At 39.7% G+C, this 21,992-nt stretch overlaps 1 protein-coding gene and 1 pseudogene across 1 annotated transcript; both read right to left on the bottom strand.

Moving 5' to 3' along the window:
• Positions 1–1,159: 1,159 nt before the first annotated feature.
• LOC145591989 (protein FAR-RED ELONGATED HYPOCOTYL 3-like) lies at positions 1,160–2,234 on the bottom strand. Its single transcript, XM_081648463.1, has 2 exons — positions 1,671–2,234; positions 1,160–1,234 (listed from the first exon to the last, which is right to left on the bottom strand). The coding sequence occupies exons 1-2, from the start codon at positions 2,232–2,234 to the stop codon at positions 1,160–1,162; spliced, it is 639 nt and encodes a 212-aa protein (XP_081504589.1).
• Positions 2,235–2,777: 543 nt separating this feature from the next.
• LOC145591988 (protein FAR1-RELATED SEQUENCE 8 pseudogene) lies at positions 2,778–3,140 on the bottom strand (annotated as a pseudogene).
• Between the last annotated feature and the right edge of the window lie 18,852 nt (positions 3,141–21,992).

Genomic DNA, 21,992 nt, shown 5'->3' with positions numbered 1-21,992 from the left:
GCTATTGCTCTCTCAAAAAATACTCTCAAATAATATAGGTTTATGAAATTACCTTCACAAGATTCTTATTTAAAGGAAAAGAGCCTGAAATAAACTTACATATTCCTTCCCATATTCAACACAATAATAATGCATATTCAATACAGTAATAATGATAGGTAAAGCAAAGGTCAAATCAGACATAAGTAACACTATTTTCCACTTGTCTAACTTAATATTCCGGTCAAATTTAGTCAAATTAGTTGTAAAAATATTCGTTCATAGTCAAATTGGTTCCTAAAAATTAAAAGTTAATAACTAATTGCTAAAAATTAAAGTTAAGTAAACTATAAATTAGTGAAATCCTAGTCAAATCCTAGCCCATATATTCAACCACATCATAACAAAGCAAAATAAACTAATTAGCTTACACACGAAACACGTATAGTGTGTAGAAGGATAAAATGCATAGCAAATTACATAAATAAAAGGCAGCAATGCACATTTTTTGTGGGGAAAAGACCATGACTAATTGTACATAATGCTAAAAACTTTTAATTTGCCTAAAATATTGACACGAAATATTTTTTAAACAATTCTTCATTGTTTAATTAAGTAGCCTACACACGAAACGCGTACAGTGTGTAGAAGGCATCAAATACATAGCAAATTACATAAACAAAGGCAGCATATGCAAATTGTTTGTGGGAAAATCAAAAGGCAGCCTTCATCTATAGGAATGTAATGTATCATCCCTTCATCATCACTCCGTATGCTAACTCATTGAGACGTCTCAGCTTAACCTGTGGTCAAATACCAAATACAAAACCAACTTAAAAATAACTTACAGGTAACTTCCAATTAGATGTACTGGGCTTGAGCTTAATTGCTTTGCTTTTATCCGTAGCTGTTGTGCCTTTGGCTGCTGCATTAGAAATCCTCGTCTTTTTAGTAGCTGTAGTCCCCTTAGCTGCTGCATTGTTTCTTTCCTTAGCTTGAGTACCCTTAGCTGCTCCATTCTTCCTTTCCTTAGGTTGAGTCCCCTTAGCTGCTCTATTTGTCCTTTCCTTAGCTGATGCATTGTTCCTTTGCTTAGATTGAGTCCCCTTAGCTGCTCCATTTGTCATTTCCTTAGCGGTAGCTGAGGTGCCCTTTTGTTTGGATGTAGTGACTTTTCCCCTTATTGTGCCCTTTTCACCGTAACAAATGGTTCGTTGTCATCATTATCAGCATTTGCTTCTTGTTCAACCGCATCCTACAAGGCATTACGAATACGAACGTTAACAATTATAACACAGGTGGTTCGATAAAGTAACAGAAGTCAAAAACCACACGTACTTTTTTCTCAGTGTTGCTTTTCTTGGTTTTCTTGTACTCGGTTTCAGCCAATGTTTTGTGCCTTGAACCCTTTGGCCTTCCCCTTTTTTTTTCTTTATTAAAGGGTCTTTAATAGCTAGTGGAACGGGTTCTATATGATTTGGACAGGGATCGATATGTACTGGACAGGGGGGTTCTTCTTCTTCAGGCTCAATAGGGCTCCCAAATGAAAAGGATATTCTACCTTCACCTGCTGATGAGAGTGTACTAATGACATGAACCTTTTCATTACGCTTCTTTTCCATACACTCATTAACAGCTAATTGAAGTTTCTATAGGGCTTCGATCACCATATGGACCGTTTGATCGTTCACCATAGTAGCAGTTTCACATAAAGGCTCAAATTTTCCCATCATCTTGTTAAATCTCCGCACATAGTCCGTGTCGCCAGGATCATGGTAAGCAACCTTGACCCTTGAGTGCTTTTGGGGTGCATCCTTCTGCCACCTTCTTAATATGTACTTTTCTGGGAGATCTTCCACCGACTCCTCATCAAGGATCCTGATGGAGTGTTTGCAAAGTAGGCCATGTGTCTCGAACTTTCTGCAGTCACATTGCACCTTCTTTGTGGTAAGGACGAATGTAACTGTGTAGACTCTTTTCCAATCCATAATGACCTCCTCACTGGTACTGGGAGGTACTATCCACACACGATACACAACCAAATACTGTATAAGGTCTTCAGACAGAACCTTCCTTTCTCGAACGCTGTAATACATCATCCTCAAACACTCCATTTGAATTTCCTGAAATTTGCTGTCTATGTATAACTCTTGGAAAAAAAATTCGAATTTGAAGCCACTAACTAGCCTCCTCAAGTACTTCGAACAACGTTCATCTGCATTGACCTCATCTCGAACCCGTTTGTCCAATGCCATGCAATACTTTTGAGGGAACTCATGTAGTTTGGTTTTGCGGTTAACATAGCCATCAAAAAAACGATTGATGCTCTATACCCTTTGAGTTGTCTTCACACCAGCCTAAAAAAACTCCTTCATGTAAGCAAAGAACCACATGTGACTCTCTTTGTGGAGACTTTTCAGCCATTCATTGTCCTTCAACTTATACTCAAATATAAGTGTTGTCCATCGGTAATGGAATTCCTCAGGGGAAAAACTCTCTTACACGATTGCTTTAAGAGGGTTGTTGAAATCTTGGAAACTAGACAACATTGACAAACATATAAACATATAAACTCTAAATACAAATGCAGGAACAGGGCAGGGTAGTGCAAGAACAAATCAAGGTGAGGAGGACTGATTTTTTGGCACCAATAGATTGCAGGAATATGTAGCAAATGGCAAATCATTCAAAAGCAATCTAAAAACAAATCTGTATAAGGAGTTAGGAAAGGTAAAAACAACTAACCGTGCACATTTGCCAAGCTTATCAGGGATCTTCCTCATGATATGCCATATGCATCAACGATGCACTGTGTTTGGCATGACTTCAACTAGGGGCCTTCGCATGGCTGCTGCTTGGTCGGTCAAGATGGCTTTTGGAGCTCGGTTGTTCATGCATGCTAGCCACTTTCGAAATATCCACGCAAATGTATCACAATCTTCATGTGAAACAAGAGCACAACCCAACAACAACGATTGCCCATGGTGATTAACGCCGACAAAGTTAGCAACCGGGAACTCGTACTCATTTGTTAGGTAAACAACATCACAAAAGTCCTCGTAAGCTACCCTACTTCTTGCATCCACCCACAACACATCCTTGATCCTCCCTTCTGCATCCAAACGCTGGGCATATAAAAAATTTTGGTTCCCAGATTGCATTTTCTCAAAATACTGCATCACCTCCAACCATCATCAATCTCTGTTCCTTGTAGACCTCTTATTGTAAATCTTTGACAATGAACAGAATGTCATCCATTCCATTTCGATCAATCGCCATGCACCCATGTATCTGAGATATGGTTACCCCCTGCTTATAGTAATTTATCAACTTCTTCTTAATTTTATCGGTCATGTGCTTCATGCGGTACTCCTTGACAAGCTTGGATTAACTCGGGTCTATTTTATGATTATTCACTAAATGCACAGTCTTTAACTCCCAAGCAACATCTTTATTGAGACTAGCATAAATCCCTGCCAGACATTCACACATTTTGGGAGTCCTCTTCCCTCGGCTTAACTCTTCCTCACATACAACACCATCAACTAATCCACCTGAACCTCCAAAACCCATTACCTTTGCCCTTTTCTTTGCTTCCCTCCTAGCCCTCATGTCGGGTTTTCCCCAACACTCACACTTCCACGTTGTTGAAATTCTCTTATTCTTGTCCTTCTTAGAATTGATACCCTGAACCTTTGTCACTCCAAACCCAATTTGCTCAGCATACTCCTTATAGTATGCTTTTACCTCTTGCCAAGATGTAAATACCATCCCAACCTTAGGCTTTGGTACAGGTACAATCTCTTCTATGCCATCACCATATACACAACTATCTTCAACTACAGTCTCCTCTATGCCATAACTATCTTCAACTGCAGTCTCTTCAACTACTGTCTCTTCTATGCCATCAACCTCCATATCAACATTACTCCTTTTCTTAACTACGCTACCCCGATCAACAACAACAATCTTACTGCCCCTTATATCGGCTTCCATTTCCATGTCTAGAATATCAATATCAGTATCCATCATCATACCCTCTAATTCCTCCTTCAAATTCGACATACAAAACAAAAACATAAATATGATACAAATTAATCAACACATAATGACATACACATTAACACAATACAATTGAACTATATGATGCACCAAATTTTGAAAAATTAACACAAATAATTCCGCACTTTCACACCACACACATTTTCAGAAATTATAAATACCAATTTTATCGAATTGAATGAGTAACCTCAAAAAAGAATTTTAAAAAATTATAAGAAAAAGGAAGGATTTGTAAACAATTACTACTCTTTCAATTCCATTGTTGATTTCACATCAGATAGAAATAAAAACAAATCAAGACCCTCTTAGAACCAGAACTACGAATGGACTTTAAAAAAAACCAAATTTTACTAACCTGTTACTTCAATTGAATAGATTACAACGGATTACAACAGATTAGAGAGTGAGTCGTAACTCAGATCTGGAATCGCCATTGCCACTAAAAGAGAGGAAAGAGAGAATGGAAAACAAATTTGAGAGGACAGAGAATCGAATACCAAAATTTTAGAGTTTTCTAATAAAGGAAATACGTTTCCTTAGCTAACGGCATCCACATTCATCAGCAATCCATGCCACGTAATGTGTCCCCACCTTTTCCCAGTCACTATCACAGCAACCTAAAAACTTCAATTTAATTTCAAAAATGCCATTATGAGAAACATAAAACGTTTCTCATTAGGAGTAACTGGGGCTCTCTTGTAAAAGCAGGATTTCCTTAAAGTTCTACAATATGCATAACATCGTTAGTTTTATGACAAGAAACAAAAGAGCCATCTTAGAAAATCTATCAACAACAACCATAATATCATCTTTCCCTCTTTGAGTTAGAGGCAAGCCAAAAATGAAATCCATGGAGACATTTACCCACAGACATTCTAGAAATGTATAAAGACCTTAATAGAAAACACTCCTTGCTTTTTGACATGAAGCACATCCTAAGATCATTTATTGTATATCTCTTTACATCTTAGGCTAATAAAAATGCTCTTGTAAAATACTTAGTGCCTTATAATGCCAAAGTGCTCTCCAATCCTTCCACCATGAGCTTCTCTCATTATCAGCATGAGATTCTCTCACTATCAGATTTGATACCAAATATGATGCATATATTGACTCGAATATCAACACAAGCATGTATATGTTCTTTCCCAGTCCACCTAATTAATTAAGCAAGAACAATGTGATTAATTAATCAAGAGTCTACCTAATTACCTAAAATCCACATAAACGACGAGCCTAGAGTCCACCAAGGTAACAAGTTTTTGCAAGAACAAATGTTTAGTACGAGAAGAGATAAGATAAGGAAGCTAAAAAGCTTATTTGACTGTTAAATTGCAAGTGCGTGTTAGAGAAACCCTAGCAACTTAACAAGGCACATCTTGAATAACAGAAGAGGGAAGTAGGATCTCGCCAATAAGAAGGACAATATTAGATGGCACATAAAAGAGACAAGGCAGAATTATTACATTGTTTATTTTTCAAAGGAAAATGATCAACAGTTAAATTCAACTTCTAGATATTCAAAATTATCAAATTAAGCATAGTAATAAAACCTTTAGAAGCACACCAAGTATCAAGCCAAATAGAGCACTAGTACAGTAGTACCATTATCAACTTTCCACATATGGTCACGAAGTAGGAGGGAATGAATTTGAAGATTCTTTTTTCCAAATCCAAGAGTCCTTATTTGGTTGGGACCACAGTCAAAAAAAGATTTATGAGCTTTATATTTAGTATATAGTGACAAAACAAATCCATGGTTTATTTGGGTAAGAGATTATATTAAACTTTTATGTTAACTTTAAAGAGGTTTTTTTTAAGGATGGGTCAATCTTTGGCTTATAAGGGTCTATTATATGAAAACGGGTCTATAAGATAAAAATGATACCATTAGTCTGTGTATGTTTAGGGTAAAAATATTACCCCCGCCACATGGTCTAATAAGATAATAACACATGGCCTAACTAATGACTGACATGTGGTACCCAACTCAACCGAAACAAAAAGATATATACATGATGATGAAAGCCTTAAAAGCCCACAATCAGATAATAACCAAGTATATATGATGCCACAACCCGAGACACATGTCACTCTTGGGTAGCCAATCAGGGTGCGCCTTATTAAAACTCTAAGAGCACGCACTCCAAACCAGAGATTTATCTAGATAAAAATATTGAACCGTTTTGACTAGTTAATGTTTAGATCATTAAAATTTTCAACATTAAACACTTTAAAATGCCCAATCATTTATTGATGGGACAAGTTACAATCAATAAAATATCAAGGCAAGGCAGAGTCCAAAAAGCTTCAAATTTTCTCTGCTTTATCACATTATACTTTTTGTTCTAGATCACAAAATTAATCTTCAGATGTGAATATTCCGATGAAAGAGTATTCACTGTTTTGCAGGTGATCATATGCGTACTCACGGTATTTTGGATTGTAGTTTTTAAAGAGACATCAAGAAACCCTGAAAAATTTTATATTTGTGGATCTAGTCCAAATAACTAATTCTAAATTAAGTTAGCTTAGATTTTATGGATATTCGTATTGAATAAAATTCAAAATTTGAAAACTGAACTTAAATTTAGATTGAATTGAAATGAGTCAAATCCAAACTAAAATCCGAACTTTCATCCCTACAAATGGTTGAATGAGATGTGTAATGAAAATTGAGAAATTTATAGTGGAAATAGAATAAATGACATTCATAATATGTTGTGACGTGATTTATGTGAACCATTTTATAGGATTGTGGGGTAGGAGGTGTGTCTACTACGTCATACTTTATTAATGGATCTGGGAAGAAGCAAACTTTTAGGTCCGGAATGGGATGGTGCACAGAGATTATAGAATTTGGGGTTCTATGCTACTTAGGTGGGGCTACTTAGTTCAACCAACTTTATAGAAATAGATGATTGTTATCTTGAAGGTCTACAATGAGTAGCAAAGCGATTGCTAGACTATTAATATTCTTACTGACTCATTGTCAATAGTCCACATTGTTTTTGGAAACTGAATACTCCTCGGGGTTAGGGTAATAATATCAAGATGTCCTAAGGCTAAGTCCAATAGCTGTCCAAACGTCCTTCGGCTCCACCTTTCTGTCCGAGAGCTCGGCCTGCAAAAGAGAGAAGGTTAACTGCCCCGGGGGTGTGACCCAGGAAAGCCCCTCTGATGCTTAAGTCAGCGAATGTACTTTCTAGAGAGAGTAAGTAGAGAGAGAGAGAGTACTAGAGAGAGAAAGTAGAGAGAGAAGGTCAGAGAATTAGGAAAAAGTTACCATCATTAATGATTAGAAAGCTATTTATAGATGTACTTTCAGGTGGCAGAAGCTGTACTTAGTTGGACAGATTAGGGGAAAATTCGTACTTTGCTCTAACTAATGATGGGCTGGATCATGGAAGGGTATTTTCGTAATTCCAGGTCAATGGGCTTATGACAATGGACTTGGCCCACACATTTAGCCGCACGCGTGATGTGGGAACAAGATCGCATGAAGTTCGGATATCACGTGGAATGAATATGAGAGAAGTTGTCACGTAAGCCGGAGTAGATTTTAAGGCGTACCCGAGGGCTAAAACGAGCCCCAGGCGTTCCTGAGGGCTACAAAGAGCCTTAAGCGACTTGTAAGGGCAAAAACGAGTCCCAAGCAATGGATTATAAATACCTTAATTGAGATGACTGAGCTGTTTTGAGAGCTAAGTTTGATGACGGTTTATAGATAACTGAGGGCTTTTCCCCGTTCAGAGTATTTTCTTTGGGCTGAGCCCCATCTATATTGCTGAAGGCATGATTCGTCTTGATTTTCAACTAAGCTTGGGATTAAGAGTAAATTGACAACGATTATCTGCTAATTAAGCTTCTGATTAAGCTTAATCTTCCATTAGAGACACTTCTAGGCTCAAGAATCATTTTGGCCCATCTGAACCAGGATTTTGAGGAGTTTCCCTCCCTTGTCTTTGAATATGAGAGTTCCCACATCATTTCATTTGCTTCTCACTTTTTCCATTTGCCTTAGAGAAATTCTCACAATTTTCCTTTCCAATTTTCTCCCAAGTTCTTGAGAGTTTGAGTGTTCAAGTTACATCGTCCAAGTTCACATCACCCAAGTTCTTCCAAGTTCATCAAGATCTTCAAGAGGTATGTGAAACTTTTTCACTTCTAATTTGTGTTTTGATAGATCCGAATGCATTTTTGATGTTTATGTACTTGCATCTTTCGAATTTAGAGATGAATTTTAGCTAGGCAGGCATTTAAATTTCGAATTTGTGTTTAATAACTTTCTAAATTGGGAATCTGGAATGTTTTTCGGGTAGTGATGTTTTTAATTTTTGAATTTTCGGGGGTATGCAAAGCTGAAATTTTATTATGCTTGGCCGAAAATCCTTAATGCTCAGCTGGGATCTCTTTGTATATTCCATGAATTTTGTACTTAGAAAAATATTTAATTTGAACAATTTTCGGGTTTTTGAGTGTGAACATAGCTAGGCTGAGCTGAGGATTCAATGAAATCTGACATAGTATTAGGCATAGCGGAGGCAGGCCGTTAAGAGAGGGTGTAGTGCCGAGGGCTTGGCCTAGGATCCGAGGGGGTGAGCACTCAGCTGCGGGTAGGAATAGTGAAGCTGAGAGGGGTTGCTGCCTTGCCGAGGGGTTTGCGTGCACAGCTGAGGGGTTGGTCGGTGCGGCTTAAAGGCTGAGCATTGTGAGATTAAGTGAGAAAAAGAGGAAAGCCGAGCGGAGAGAAGGTTATGTGAGTTGGGCATTCGGCATTGATAGCCGAGGAGGTCACTCCCAGCTATCGGCACTTAGCTGAGGAGATTCGGGTAGGTCGAGAGTTAGGATGCCGAGGGGCTTGGGAGTTCACCGAGGGGGTTGGTGTAGGCTAGGCGCTCGGCCTATAAGCTGAGAGGGTTGATGTAGGTCGAGCGGGTGAGATACGAGAGAGGGAGAGCTGGCCGAAGGCCTCGCTGTGCGACCGAGGAGGTTGCTAGGCTGCCCGAGGGCTTTTCATAGCAAGCCGAGGGGGTTCGCACGCCTATGCCGGGCTAAGGAAGTTGTATGCCTAACTGAGGGAGGATCTTTGAGGGTTATAATTTTAGATTTTTTTTTTGAAATGGATGGTTGTCGGCATGGCGACAGGTTAGGGGCCCGAGATGCTGTCACACCGAGGGATTGGGGTAGCAGGCCGAGGGCATAGTAGCCCATATACCGAGGGGGTGGTGCCCACCTAGCAAGCCGAGAGCTTGCCTAAGCTTGTTGATGGCTTACCTAGGCCTGCCGAGGGCATAGCTGGGCAAGCCAAGGGCCTAGGGCCGACAGCAGGGCCTTGATATGGTGAGGGCATAGTAGCGATGAGAGATGTGCTGAGCGTCTATGATAGTGAAGCCAAGAGATGAGCGATGAGTCTGTGAGGCCGAGAGCTGGCATATGCTATGAGTAACTTGGGCTGAGCGTCGGGCCTATCTTGACATACCACGCTGGGCCGAGGGAATTGGGCCTTACCCTTGAATATGTCTCTAATCACCTTGGGTATATTCCTCAGCTAAGCTTGCTCTTTGAGATTTTTCTAACACTCGAACTTTTTGTTGATGTCGCAAGATTACTTCAGCTAGTCATCGCCCTTGGTTACTTTTAACACTTGGGGTATATCTCTCAGCTTGGCTTGATTTTTTATAACTCTAATACTTGAATTATTTGTTGATATTGTAGGAATATCTCTCCCCCGGGGTGAGCTTGATTTTCTTCAAGATAATTCTTCCGGCCTCTCTGACCACTTGGTGAGTTTCTAATACTTAGTTTTTTTTTATACTCTAAGTATCATACCTCCATACTTAGTAATTATTTATTATTTTTCCTTGTATGCTTGCTTGTTCCTTGACTGTGATATTGATGATGTTAGGCTTAGAGAGGTATGCTTGTTATGTTTGTATGTACGTTAAGCATTTTTTGGGATAATCTTGAGTTATGCTATGTATGTGTTATGAACGACCAAGCGACTCAAGATTATCCGGATCTTCTCCCCGGCCTTGAATCTTATGATTTGTCAAAGGAAATATGGTCGGAGGGAAGACTTGTTGTAAATGTGATTGGTAGGAGTGTTGATACATCTGTTCCTTTGGGTGTGCCATTTTCTTATGTGCCATCCCTCCCCTGAGCATGATTTAGACTTTGATTATTATTTTCCTCCTTTCCCTTGGGAAGTTTCTCTTGCACGTAAACCGGCTGCTAGGGGTTTTTTGAACAGATTGCTTGTTGACGGTGTTGTGACTATGTCAAGTGAAGATGATACATCTACTTCTTCTCTTGGGGCGCCGGTGCCTTTTAAACCACCTACTAAGAGGATTAGCCCCTCTATGTGTCACTCTTCCCCTGCTTGGCTTAGATCTTTATTAGAGGGCACCAGACACTTGCAAACCCAATACCATGTTAAGGAACCTTTTCTCATTTCTTCCCCTAGGGGCGAGAGCACTGTAGATAACCCTCCGCCCGGGTGTATAGCTGTATATAAAGATTGTCTGGATAACGGGTTGAGATTTCCACTACACCCCTTCATTGAGGAATTGTTGAAAGGGTTCAATTTTTGTATCACCCAGCTTGTCCCAAACTCCTGGTTGACAATAAATGCCTACATAGCCACCTGTAGCTTACTAGGCGCCCCGTGTACTGTCACTGCCTTTAGGAATACCCATAGGCTTCAGGAGGTCCCGGGTAATTTAGATAGCCATGGATGGTATGCCTTTCATGAAGGGAGTTCTACCTCACCATTCGCACGAAGCCTTCGAGCTAGAAGGGCTTCCGCCATACCTTTCTTTTCATTTTTCATGCTAGGGGTTAGAGGATACCCCAGGACCATAGCGGCTTTCCTAGGGTTGAGTTGAACTACAATGTTCCTACTATGAGTGTTGATGAATCCGTGGGGGCTATTTGGCTACAATCCTTTAAGGAAAAAGGATCAAAAGAGAAGCACCCAACCATGTGGATCTTGAAGGATAGGCATTTCAAAAAGGAGCGGTTTTTGAGTGTCGTAGGCTTGAGCCAAGCTTATGATAGGGGTAGGATGTGCTTTTGTTTATCTAAGTTTTAACTCTTTTATGTATTTTCCTCCTGGGCTTTGTTATTGACAAGTTTGTATGAATGTTTGATTTCAGGTATTGCCTATAACCAATTGAAAGGCAAGCTCCAGCGTAAGATATTGCATGTAAACTTCCAAGCAGGGAAGATTAGGGCTTCCTTGAACAAAGGAAGCTTGAGCATTCCCCCTCCTCCCCCAGTATGCCCCTTTTTCTAGAGCTAGCGTCCTTAGTGATTATTATTTTTTATTTTTTTTTGCTTACTTGTTTGACTTGTCATCTCAGAATCCGAAGTCGAGGAAGAAGACAACTGAAAGGGGTGAAGGGTCTTCTCGGGCGACCATGGAGCTGGATGATCAGGGTGTAGGGTTTTAGGTACTTTAATGCGGAATTTCACGAATCATATTCGTTCGCACCTAAACAGGATCTACAAGCATAACACATAAAGAATCACATAATACATACCTTTGACGCGTGATTTCCACAAGCAATTGACTAATAATCAGGGAGATAATAGAGCCCCAAGCATTGCTCCTCTACTTAGTCCACGGGATAGGATTGAACCTCCACTACTGCTAGGTAGGTGGGCACGAACACTTCGAACCACCTTCTACGGAGAGGGGAGGAGAAAACTGACCACGAACACCACCACACCACCACTATGCGCCACCTTACACTAAGGGCCGTACGGTTGTACGGATGTGAGGAAGGGAGTAAGGAGAGAGATTGTGTGAGGCTAGGGTTTGGTTGCTTACTGGTCAATTCTCAATTAACTGGTTAAGTGTGTTATGTCAAACCCTAGGCAAGGCCTCTATTTATACATCATATGTATAATTAGAGCCCAAACCAAGCCCACAATATTCCCTCTTCAATCATATTTTAATGTAATCATTATCTTGTCAAGTTGATACTGAACTTCATACTGAATCTTTTGAACTTTTCAAAACTTTTCACACTTATGTTTCAACTAAGCACTGGTGATCATATCACAAATGAAGTTTCATTGTCTGTCTCTAGCCTTTGAACCTTTGGTTTTCTTACATCGATATGTATTCGACTTTGAGTTCACATCATCATTTCTCTAAGCGGTGACTTTTGTCAAAATTTCCAAATTAGAATGATATTTGCATATATCAATAGATTCATAATCTAATGATATTGAAAGTCCATCCTTTTGGATCTTCCACATGCAATGTTCATTTTCATCTGAATCATTTGACATATAGAGACAATCTATATATATAGAAATGGTTTATCTATATCTTACCATATAGAGATTTTAAACCTATTTAGATATTCAAAACACATTGCCTCAATAAAGCATAGAATAACATTTACTCCATGTTTTTTGAATCTTCAATGCTTAGTCATTACTAACCTTGATTGGTGTTTTGATAATGGAAAGAATAAATAACATTTACTTAATTCTAGCCAATAACTAGGTAAAGTGAAAATAAGCTTCTACTTGTAAAGTTGCAACTTTTTCTTCTAGACTTGTAGATTCTACTTGTGAAGTAGCAACATTTGCTTCTAAACTTGTAGATTTTCTCCCTTAGCCATAACTTCTTCATTTAGTTCAACCACATTCTCAATGAGAGAGAACTAAACATGATATCACATATCCAAGAAGTAGTAATATGCTAAATCAATTTCTATAATATGCTTCTTTAATTGGAACATTTCCATTCTTTTACCTTCCAACTTTATGAGGTAGTTTCTAATCAATTGGAATTGGTCCATTTAATTTGAAACATTTGTTGTTCATAACAACTTTTAGCATGTAAGTAGTTCTAGGTTTCAGAAGTAGCAACTTGTTTGCATTTCTTAACCTATAACTTCTTAATGCAATCCTCATATATTCTTAAACCTTTCCCATTTGAGCCACTTAAAACATTTCTATTAGGTTCAAAATGATGATTTGCTTAACTACTTTGAGCACATTTCATGATTTTGCTAAGTCTTACTCAATCATTATTCATATTAGAGTCTAATCAAATATTTAACTCTAAATGAAATGGATGAAAAATAATGTCATTTGATCAACTTTTGATCATAGAGACCTCCAATCACTTTCTTACATTCAATCATATTGAAGATAAGAGATTTTATTGGACTTCTATACTTGTCATTTAAGAGGTTTTGTACCTCACATCTCATTGTAATCCTTGAAACACTTTTCAAAATGAAGATGGTGTTGGCATTTTACTCAAACGTTTTGAATAAAACCAACCTTAGACATGTGACATAGGTTTCTAAAACTTGCTTTTAGAATCATCTTAACAAAATTAGAATATAGGTTTATAGATTATCTTTCAAACTTTTGAGAACGTTTCTCAACTTTATTTTCAATCGAGGAGATTCTATATAATAATAAAATTAGAACGACATGTTACTTATAAGTAAACGCAAAATTCAATTATGTTTATCTTTGAAGTACCTAAATTAAAGTTATAGGTTACTTCAAAACTTTATTCATAATATGTGTCCCAAATGAATTAAGTGATTCCAAGATCCTTTATTTGTGTAATAGTTGACCAGACTGAGGCCCTACCATCAAGCATTACATTTTCAAGGTAAGTAAACTCTTTACTGATTGCGAATCCTGCAATTCTTGGTTGAATAAATAACCATCACATGTTTAATTATTACCCTTTGCTTCAAGGTTCTAAACGCTTTAGGTAACCTTGTTGAGCATAACAAATTAAATGTGTAGAACTTGATCTACCCAAAATTACCCAAGATAACAAGTGACACTCTGCTGAGGCCGACCCATCACTCATAATCGAAGGATCATTGGATATCTAATTGGAAAAGCAATCTCAATATTACTGGGACTTATATTTATTATGTTATGATTAATTTAGTGAACTCTAGCGCATCATCATTAACATCAATAAAATCTAACATGCATAAAATACTGAATGCATAAACAAGATATAGCATGGCCCCTAATCCTAAGAAAACTAATAAAGTAAATGCTCCCACTTGAGCCTTCATGGATCTCATCCTCCTCGCTCCTTTGGGCCTTCACTTCATGGGCTTCTTGGATTAACTGCAACCTGTAATTCTACTCTATTCTATTTAATACTTAAATAAAATAAATAAATTACAAAAATACTTTATCGGTACGTAGACCGTACTTTAGATAACAAAAATACTTCACGATACGCAGATCGTATTTAGCAATCTACTGAGCCATACTAGTCATTATATAGCAACATAATATTATATATTATAAAATTGCCATATAATAAATCACTCATCATGCTTTCCTAAACTACAACATCGAATGTTAATAATTAAGGAAACATGGCACCTAAATATCTCATATTTTAATTACCGCAATTAGGTAATATCATATATTATTCATGACCATCAATAAAATATCATATATTTTAAATTAGGCATGATATAGAATCAAATCTTATTTTAATCTTAAAAGTTAAATCATATTTATCCTCAAAGATTATCCTGACAAAAATAGGAGATTCTATCCTAAATACTAGCCAATCACAAAATTTAAATCAATTATATCCTAAAATAATTATGGGATAATCACATTATTTAAATCAATCTTTATCCTTTTGGAATATGCTCAAAATATCCTAACAAATCCTATCCAAAATTAACAACTTTAATTATAAATAATCATCAAATTTAACAACTTTAAATACGGATAATATCAAATTTAACAACTTTTGAAAGATTTGATTTTATCCCAAATAAAAGATTTTATTTCAAAACAATTCTATTTTATCCCAAAATAAATCATATTTATCTGAAATATTTTAAAATAAAAATAACAATTTTTTTTTGAAAAACCGTGCACCAGCCACCGTGGTGGGGCCAACCTAAGCCGGCCACGGTAGCCGTACACCTGACGGTGTACGCTGCCAAAGCAGCGGTGCAGCAGCAGCGGCAGCAGTGCCACGCAACACTTTGCACGGTGCTGCTGCTGCTCTTTTGCTCTTGGACCTCTGCTTCCCCACGCTTGCCTTCCCTCTTGGACCACTACCGGCGGCAGCCATCGTGGCTACGCCACCCAGCCGCGGCTGCCGCTTGAAAACTTCAATAAACCTTTTTTTTATTATTATTATTACAATTTCAATCAACAACTTTTGTTAAATAAAATTAATGTGATCCGTGATAAATTAAAACATAACTTTTATGCTAATTCATCAAATTAAAATTAAATTCATAATCTAATTTTAAAATCTAGGGTTCTTCATGAAAAATAATCCCCAATTTAATTTAACTTTTAAATTAAATCATTGATCATGCAAAATTCACAATTTTTACTTGAAATCAACTAGATTAAAATCATGAAGCATAAAACAATCAAAATTATTCAAAAACCAAAACACAAAAATCAAAATTTTAGGGTTTAGGGTTTCGAAAAATTCGAATTTAGGGCTAGGGGTTTCGAGATTTTCGAGCACAATAGTGCAAAATTCGATCCATTCTAGGCTACTTTGAGCAGAATTGAATCACATTTAATCAAATTCCAAAAATTAAATCTCCATTTAATATAAAGATTGAACCATAATTAAATTATTCTTTCTCTTAATTGAATTAAATTTATGGACATCAAAGAGGTATGATCAATATGCGTAAATGCAAGAGGCTAACTGATACCACTTTAGGGTTTTAGGTACTTTAATGCGAAATTTCACGAATCATATTCGTTCGCACCTAAACAGGATCTACAAGCATAACACATAAAGAATCACATAATACATACCTTTGACGCGTGATTTCCACAAGCAATTGATTGACAATCAGGGAGATAATAGAGCCCTAAGCGTTGCTCCTCTACTTAGTCCACAGGATAGGATTGAATCTCCACTACTGCTAGGTAGTTGGGCACGAACACTTCGAACCACCTTCTACAGAGAGGGGAGGAGAAAACCGACCACGAACACCACCACACCACCACCATGCGCCACCTTACACTAAGGGCCGTACGGTTGTACGAATGTGAGGAAGGGAGTAAGGAGAGAGATTGTGTGAGGCTAGGGTTTGGTTGCTTAATAGTCAATTCTCAATTGACTGGTTAAGTGTGTTATGTCAAACCCTAGGCAAGGCCTCTATTTATACATCATATGTATAATTAGAGCCCAAACTAAGCCCACAATATTCCCTCTTCAATCCCATGTGGTTGGCCATTCCATGAGGCCCAATAATGGGCTTCTTTCTTTTGTTCAATCCATCACCCTTTTGTGTGACCTTATAGGATCTATTCTATTGGGCTTTGGACTATTTGACTAGCCTAAAGATCATTGACCACATCTAGCAACAGATAATGACGACCCAAAAGAACGAACTTAATTATCTCCATAATTTAATCCATTATATATCTAGTAATTGCAATTGATGAAGACATAAATCCTTCACAGGGGTCTCATCATGTCTCCCCAGAAGTCTCTCAGCATATTGAGCTTCTAGAGGCTGAAGGCTTTGGGCAGCAAGGAAAGCATCCCCGCATCGAGGAGAGTGAGGACGAGAGTGATGATGACTGCAGGACGGGGTCCCTAAACCTCCCTTGTTCTACGAGCCTTTCCTGTCCTTGACTAAGTAGGGATGTAAGTCTATAATGAAGGATCTCATGCCCCGCTTCTCTTTGGCCAGAGACGCTGAGGCCGTGGGGAAGGACCCGGCTAAGTTCTTCTACTCCGCTTTTAATAGTGTTTTGAACGTATATATCCTTATGTTATTGCAATGGTTTCCTGTCCTTTGAGTTATACTAACTATCCACTCTTATTCATACAGGTTGATGCAACTTTGAGTGTGATGGCTGAGGACTACAAGAGATGCGCTATGCAGGATATGTAAGACCTACGAACAGAGTTGTCGGGAGCTCGGACTGAGATTCATGATCTGAAGGTGGAGCTCAGCTCGACAAAGAGTTCCTTGGAGAAAGCCCGACAGGATCTCCTCGATGCCCAGGAGGCTGGGGAGACTAACACCAAGGCCTTTGAGACCAAGCTTGCTGAGGTTAAGGAAGAGAAGAAGAAAATGACTGAGATGTTGAAGGAGAAGAAAGAAGAGGTGGTGGGCCTGAAGGAGGAGCTGACTAAGGCTCGGGAGAGAGCAGAGCGGTCTTAGGAGGAGGTGATCGCTGAATGGAAGCAGTCTCCCGCTTTTTCTGATTTTCAATCCATGGCTGGATATGAGGCCTTCGAGGCCGGGATAGCAGATGCCCAGGCCCACATGGAGACGGCCTTTTCTTCCTTCGGGCTGCAGGATTCTTATCCTAAGGTACGGGATAAGGTTCAGGCCCTTATCCGTGCTGTTGAGGAGGAAGAAGAGAGGAAGATCGGAGGAGAGGAGAATCAGCAGAGTGGGATCGAGGGGTAGCTTCTCCAGCCTTTCCTTTTGTCCTGGATTGGACTGATATTTCTCTAGGATGTATGAAACTTATGACATTTTGTTTTTGATTGATGAACTTTAACTTTGTCTCTCTTGATGACTTGTAACCGCATATTCGGCTTTGAATTTGTTTTGTTGATGCCATGGAATTTGTATGCTTTCCTTTCTACTTTCCTTTGCTGAATTCTTGCTCCTTATTTGATTTATGTTGGATCATTTTCCCCTAGGGGCCAAAAAAGCCCCTAGATTTTGACGAGTAGCTTTAGCATACTATTCTTGCTAAGTTAGGGCTAAACGAGCCTTGTGTTATTTTTCATGAGAACAGGGGGTTGCACGAACACCTAGGGGCTGAACGAGCCCTTAGTTATAAATTTTGAATTGACAATGTAAACAAGCTAGGGACTAAAACGAGCCCCAAGTTGAAGGTTGTATGAGAGTTGGGCTTTCCAACTCTTTAGAGTAGGCTGAGGGCTAAACGAGCCCCAAGTTATGAATGATCTTTCGGCCAGGACTTTATCTCAAATGTTTGAGCATAGGCTAGCATCTTGCCCTAAACATTGGAACAAACTTTAGTTATTGTTAACTTAGTGAACCAAAATGACCTATGGAGGGCATGTGGTGCTATTAAATGATTGTCGGCTATGCTAATAAGCGATTTAAAAGTTCAAAAAATAAACTTTAAGTAAGAAAATGACAAAGTGCAAAATATAAAGGGAAAACATCCCAGCTGAGGGGTTTTTTTCATTATATTAACATTAAAGCAAAAAACATTACAATGATGCACTATATAATAAAGTTGATTTCCTCGTATCGGCTCTTATTGCCCCTAGGGCATCATTGTAAAGAAGTTCAGACATAAAACCTTCGTGGGTTATCAGCATTCCATGGTCGGGGGAGGTCCTTGCCATTAGGAGTTTGTAAGCGAAAGGTACCCAGGCGAATCACCTCTTTAATCTTGTAAGGCCCTTCCCAATTTGGGCTTAGCTTTCCCAATGCCAGAGGCTTGCCAGCAGCCTCACACTTTCGGAGTACCCAATCACCCTCAGCTAGAGGTTTTGCCTAGACTCTCTTGTTGTAGTAGTGAGTTATCCTTTACTTGTATGTTATGGAGCGAAGCAAGACATCTCCTCTTATCTCTGGGTGTAAGTCTAAGGCTAAGGGCTTCAATTGATCATTCTGGGCGAAGTCATAGAAGGTGACCCTAGGAGATGGGATTCCAACTTCTACGGGGAGCACGGCATCACTCCCATATACTAAGGCAAAAGGTGTTTGCCCCGTAGCTTCTTTGGCAGTGATACAAAAGGACCACAAGATCCCAGGCAAGTCATCCACCCAAGATCCTTTTGTACCCTCCATCATTGTCTTCTACCCCTTCAATATTGTTTTGTTCGCTGCCTCAACTTGCCCGATTGTTTGGGGTCGGCATACAGCAGAAAACCTTGTCTTGATCCCAAAATGCTTACAATACTCCCTAGTTGGCCCACTGTTGAACTGCTGGCCATTGTCTGAGATCAAAATACGGGGTACCCCGAAGTGGGTGATGATGTTTCTCCAGATGAATTTCTGGACTTGTTTGTCGGTGATTTTTGCTACTGGCTCGGCCTCAACCCACTTAGTGAAATAATCAACCACCACTATCAGAAATTTCCTTTGCCCTAAGGCCACGGGGAATGGCCCTAGGATATCCATGCCCCAGCGATTGAAGGGTAAGACCGATTGAATGCTTGTGAGGGCATTGGCCAGGATATGAGGCACATTAGCAAACATCTTACACCTTTCACATTTCTTGACAATCTTCATGGCATCATGCCTCGGGGTTGGCCAATAGAATCCGGCCCTTAGCGCTTTTCCAGCTAGCTATAGTTCTTCCGCCCTAATGGCTACCACAAGCCCCTTCATGGATTTCTTTAAGTACATAATTTACCTCCTCCGGGTTGATGCACTTGAGCAATGGGTGAGTGAAGGATTTCTTGTACAGGATTTCGTCATGCAGCATGAACCACTCAACCCGTTTTTTAATTGTCTGGAAGCCAGGGGTGTCCTCAGGTAATTCTCCCTTTAAGAATAGAATTATTTGATCCATCTAAGTCTCCCCTCTATCAATTTCCATGATGGCGGGTCTTTGGGTACTTGGTTTCTCAATAACTTCCCAAATGATGTTCCGGGGGGTTATCCCCTCGGCTGAACTTGCTAAGCGGGCAAGAGCATCAGCTTGCTAATTTTCTGAGTGGGGAATATGCTTAATCTCAAAGTTGTCAAATGCTTTTGTTAGGCTACCAGCCTTCTCAAAATAGACCTTCATGTTTTCTTCCTTCACTTCTAATTCTCTCATCATTTACCCCACAATGAGCTGTGAATCTGAGCATACTTATCTAACTTGATCTTCATGTATTGGCATAAGTTTAGCCCCAAGATGAGGACCTCGTACTAAGCCTCATTGTTTGAAGCATGGAAAGTGAACTTGAAAGCATATTCGAATTTTTATTCCTCCGGGGAGGTTATGACTAGCCTGGCTCCACTCCCGGCCTTACTAGATGACCCATCCACATAAAGAGCCCAAGGGGCGGAGGTATCTATTGGGGTAGGCCTATGGGCGCACTCGGCTATGAAGTCAGCTAGGGCCTGTGCTTTGATGGCCTTGCGGAGTTCAAATTCAATTCCAAAGTCAGCCAATTGATCTGACCAATCTGACATCCGGGATGAATGATTTTTGCTCTCTAGCACTTTCTTGATTGGCTGGCTGGTGAGAACTTTGATTGGGTGTGCTTGAAAGTATGGCTTAACTTCCTGCTAGCCATTACTAAAGCGTACACCACTTTTTCAATGAGAGTATACCGTGTCTCAGCCCCCCTTAAGGCATGGTTGACAAAGTAGACAGGTACTTGGCCTTCTTCTCTCTCAGCAACAAGAACCGCACTTAAGGCATGATCTGATATGGCCAAGTACACAAACAATGTTTCCCCGGGGAGGGGGGGCTAACGAGCTTCGGGGTGTTCATCAGATGTTCTTTCAATTGCTGGAAGGCTTTCTCAGCCTCCTTATCCCACAAGAACTTGGGCCTCTTGAGGGCCTTGAACAATGATAAACTCTTATCAGCTGACCGAGATAAGAATCGCCCTAGCGCAGCTAGGCAGCTTGTAAGGCATTACAGTTCTTTCACATTCCGGGGGGATTCCATGTCAAGAATGGCCTGATTTTTGTCCGGGTTGGCATCAATGCCACGCTGATCTACCATAAAGCCGAGGCATTTTCCGCCTTGCACCCCAAAGACACATTTTCTTGGATTGAGCTTCATCTTATATTTTCTAAGGGTGGTGAATGTTTCCCTTAGGTTTGCTATGTGGTCTGAGCTCTCTTTGCTTTTAACGATCATGTCATCAACATAGGCCTTAACATTTCGGCCTAGATGCCCTTCAAAGATTTTATTCATCAAGCGCTGGTATGTAGCTCCGGCATTCTTCAAGCCGAATGGCATAACATTATAACAGTATACCCCTTGGCTAGTAATGAAGGCTGTGTTGGCTTGATCTTTTTCTGACATAGGTATTTGGTGATACCCCGCATTGGCATCCATGAAGCTTAAGAGGGCGTGACCAGCGGTCGAATCCACCAACCTATCAATTTTAGGCAAAGGGTGATTATCCTTCGGGCAGTCCTTGTTCAAGTCCGTAAAGTCCACACACATACTCCAAGAGCCATTTGGCTTCCTAACAAGCACACCATTAGATAGCTACTCATTATACTAACATTCTCGAATGAAATCCGCTTCGAGAAGCTTCTTGACCTCAGCGGCCGCAGCTTTGTTTCTCTCCGGCCCAACATGTCGGAGTTTCTGCTTGACGAGCTTGTAGCCCTCCCTGATATTCAGCTCGTGTATCATCACTTTGGGGTCTATGCCCGGCATTTCATCTGCTGTAAAAGCGAAGATGTCTTTGAATTCTCTAAGTACTTGAATGACTTTTTCCTTGAGATGGGGGTCTAAGTTCTTTCCCACTCTCACAGTCCGAGCGGGGTCATCCCCCAAAGGTATGCTTTCCTCCTCCTCAATAGGCTTAGGCCTACCGTATTGCTTGGGATTCTCAGCCATGTAGATGTTCTTTATGGGAAGCTGGGGTTCATCAACATCCATTGCCTTCCGCTTGGCCCCCTTATCCTCCTGATTGACTGAGTCTTCAAGTTGCTTCAGGCTATCTACATAGCATTTCCTTCCCTCAAATTGATCTCCATAAATCTTCCCTACGGAGCCATCATTAGTCTCGAATTGAAGGAGTAAGTGATAAGTTGAAATTGCGGCTTTGACCCTATTGAGTAAAGGCCGACCAATGATCATGTTGTATGGGAGAGGGATATCTACAACTAAGAACGTGAGTACCAAGCTTTTTCCCTTCTTCTTCTCCCCCAAGCGGATAGGTAGCTTGATCGTTCCTAAGGGGTAAACATGCTGCCCTCCAAAGTCGACTAATGGCTTGTCTAGGGGAGTGAGGTCTCCTCTGCCAAAAAGCA

This window comes from Chenopodium album, chromosome 18 (assembly GCF_948465745.1).
Source record: "Chenopodium album chromosome 18, dcCheAlbu1.1, whole genome shotgun sequence".
NCBI classification, from domain to species: Eukaryota; Viridiplantae; Streptophyta; class Magnoliopsida; order Caryophyllales; family Amaranthaceae; genus Chenopodium; species Chenopodium album.
The sequence above is the reverse complement of the archived record's forward strand: the minus strand, read 5'-3'. Positions and strand labels throughout refer to the sequence as shown.

What these genes read in the sequence shown, in the direction of transcription:
- LOC145591989 (XM_081648463.1), bottom strand. Translation starts at nt 2,234, where the DNA reads ATGGCATTGGACAAACGGGTTCGAGATGAGGTCAATGCAGATGAACGT. An exon ending in TATGTGAAACTGCTACTATG is followed by an intron (nt 1,235 to 1,670) that starts GTGAACGATCAA and finishes AATGCCTTGTAG; the next exon opens with GATGCGGTTGAACAAGAAGC.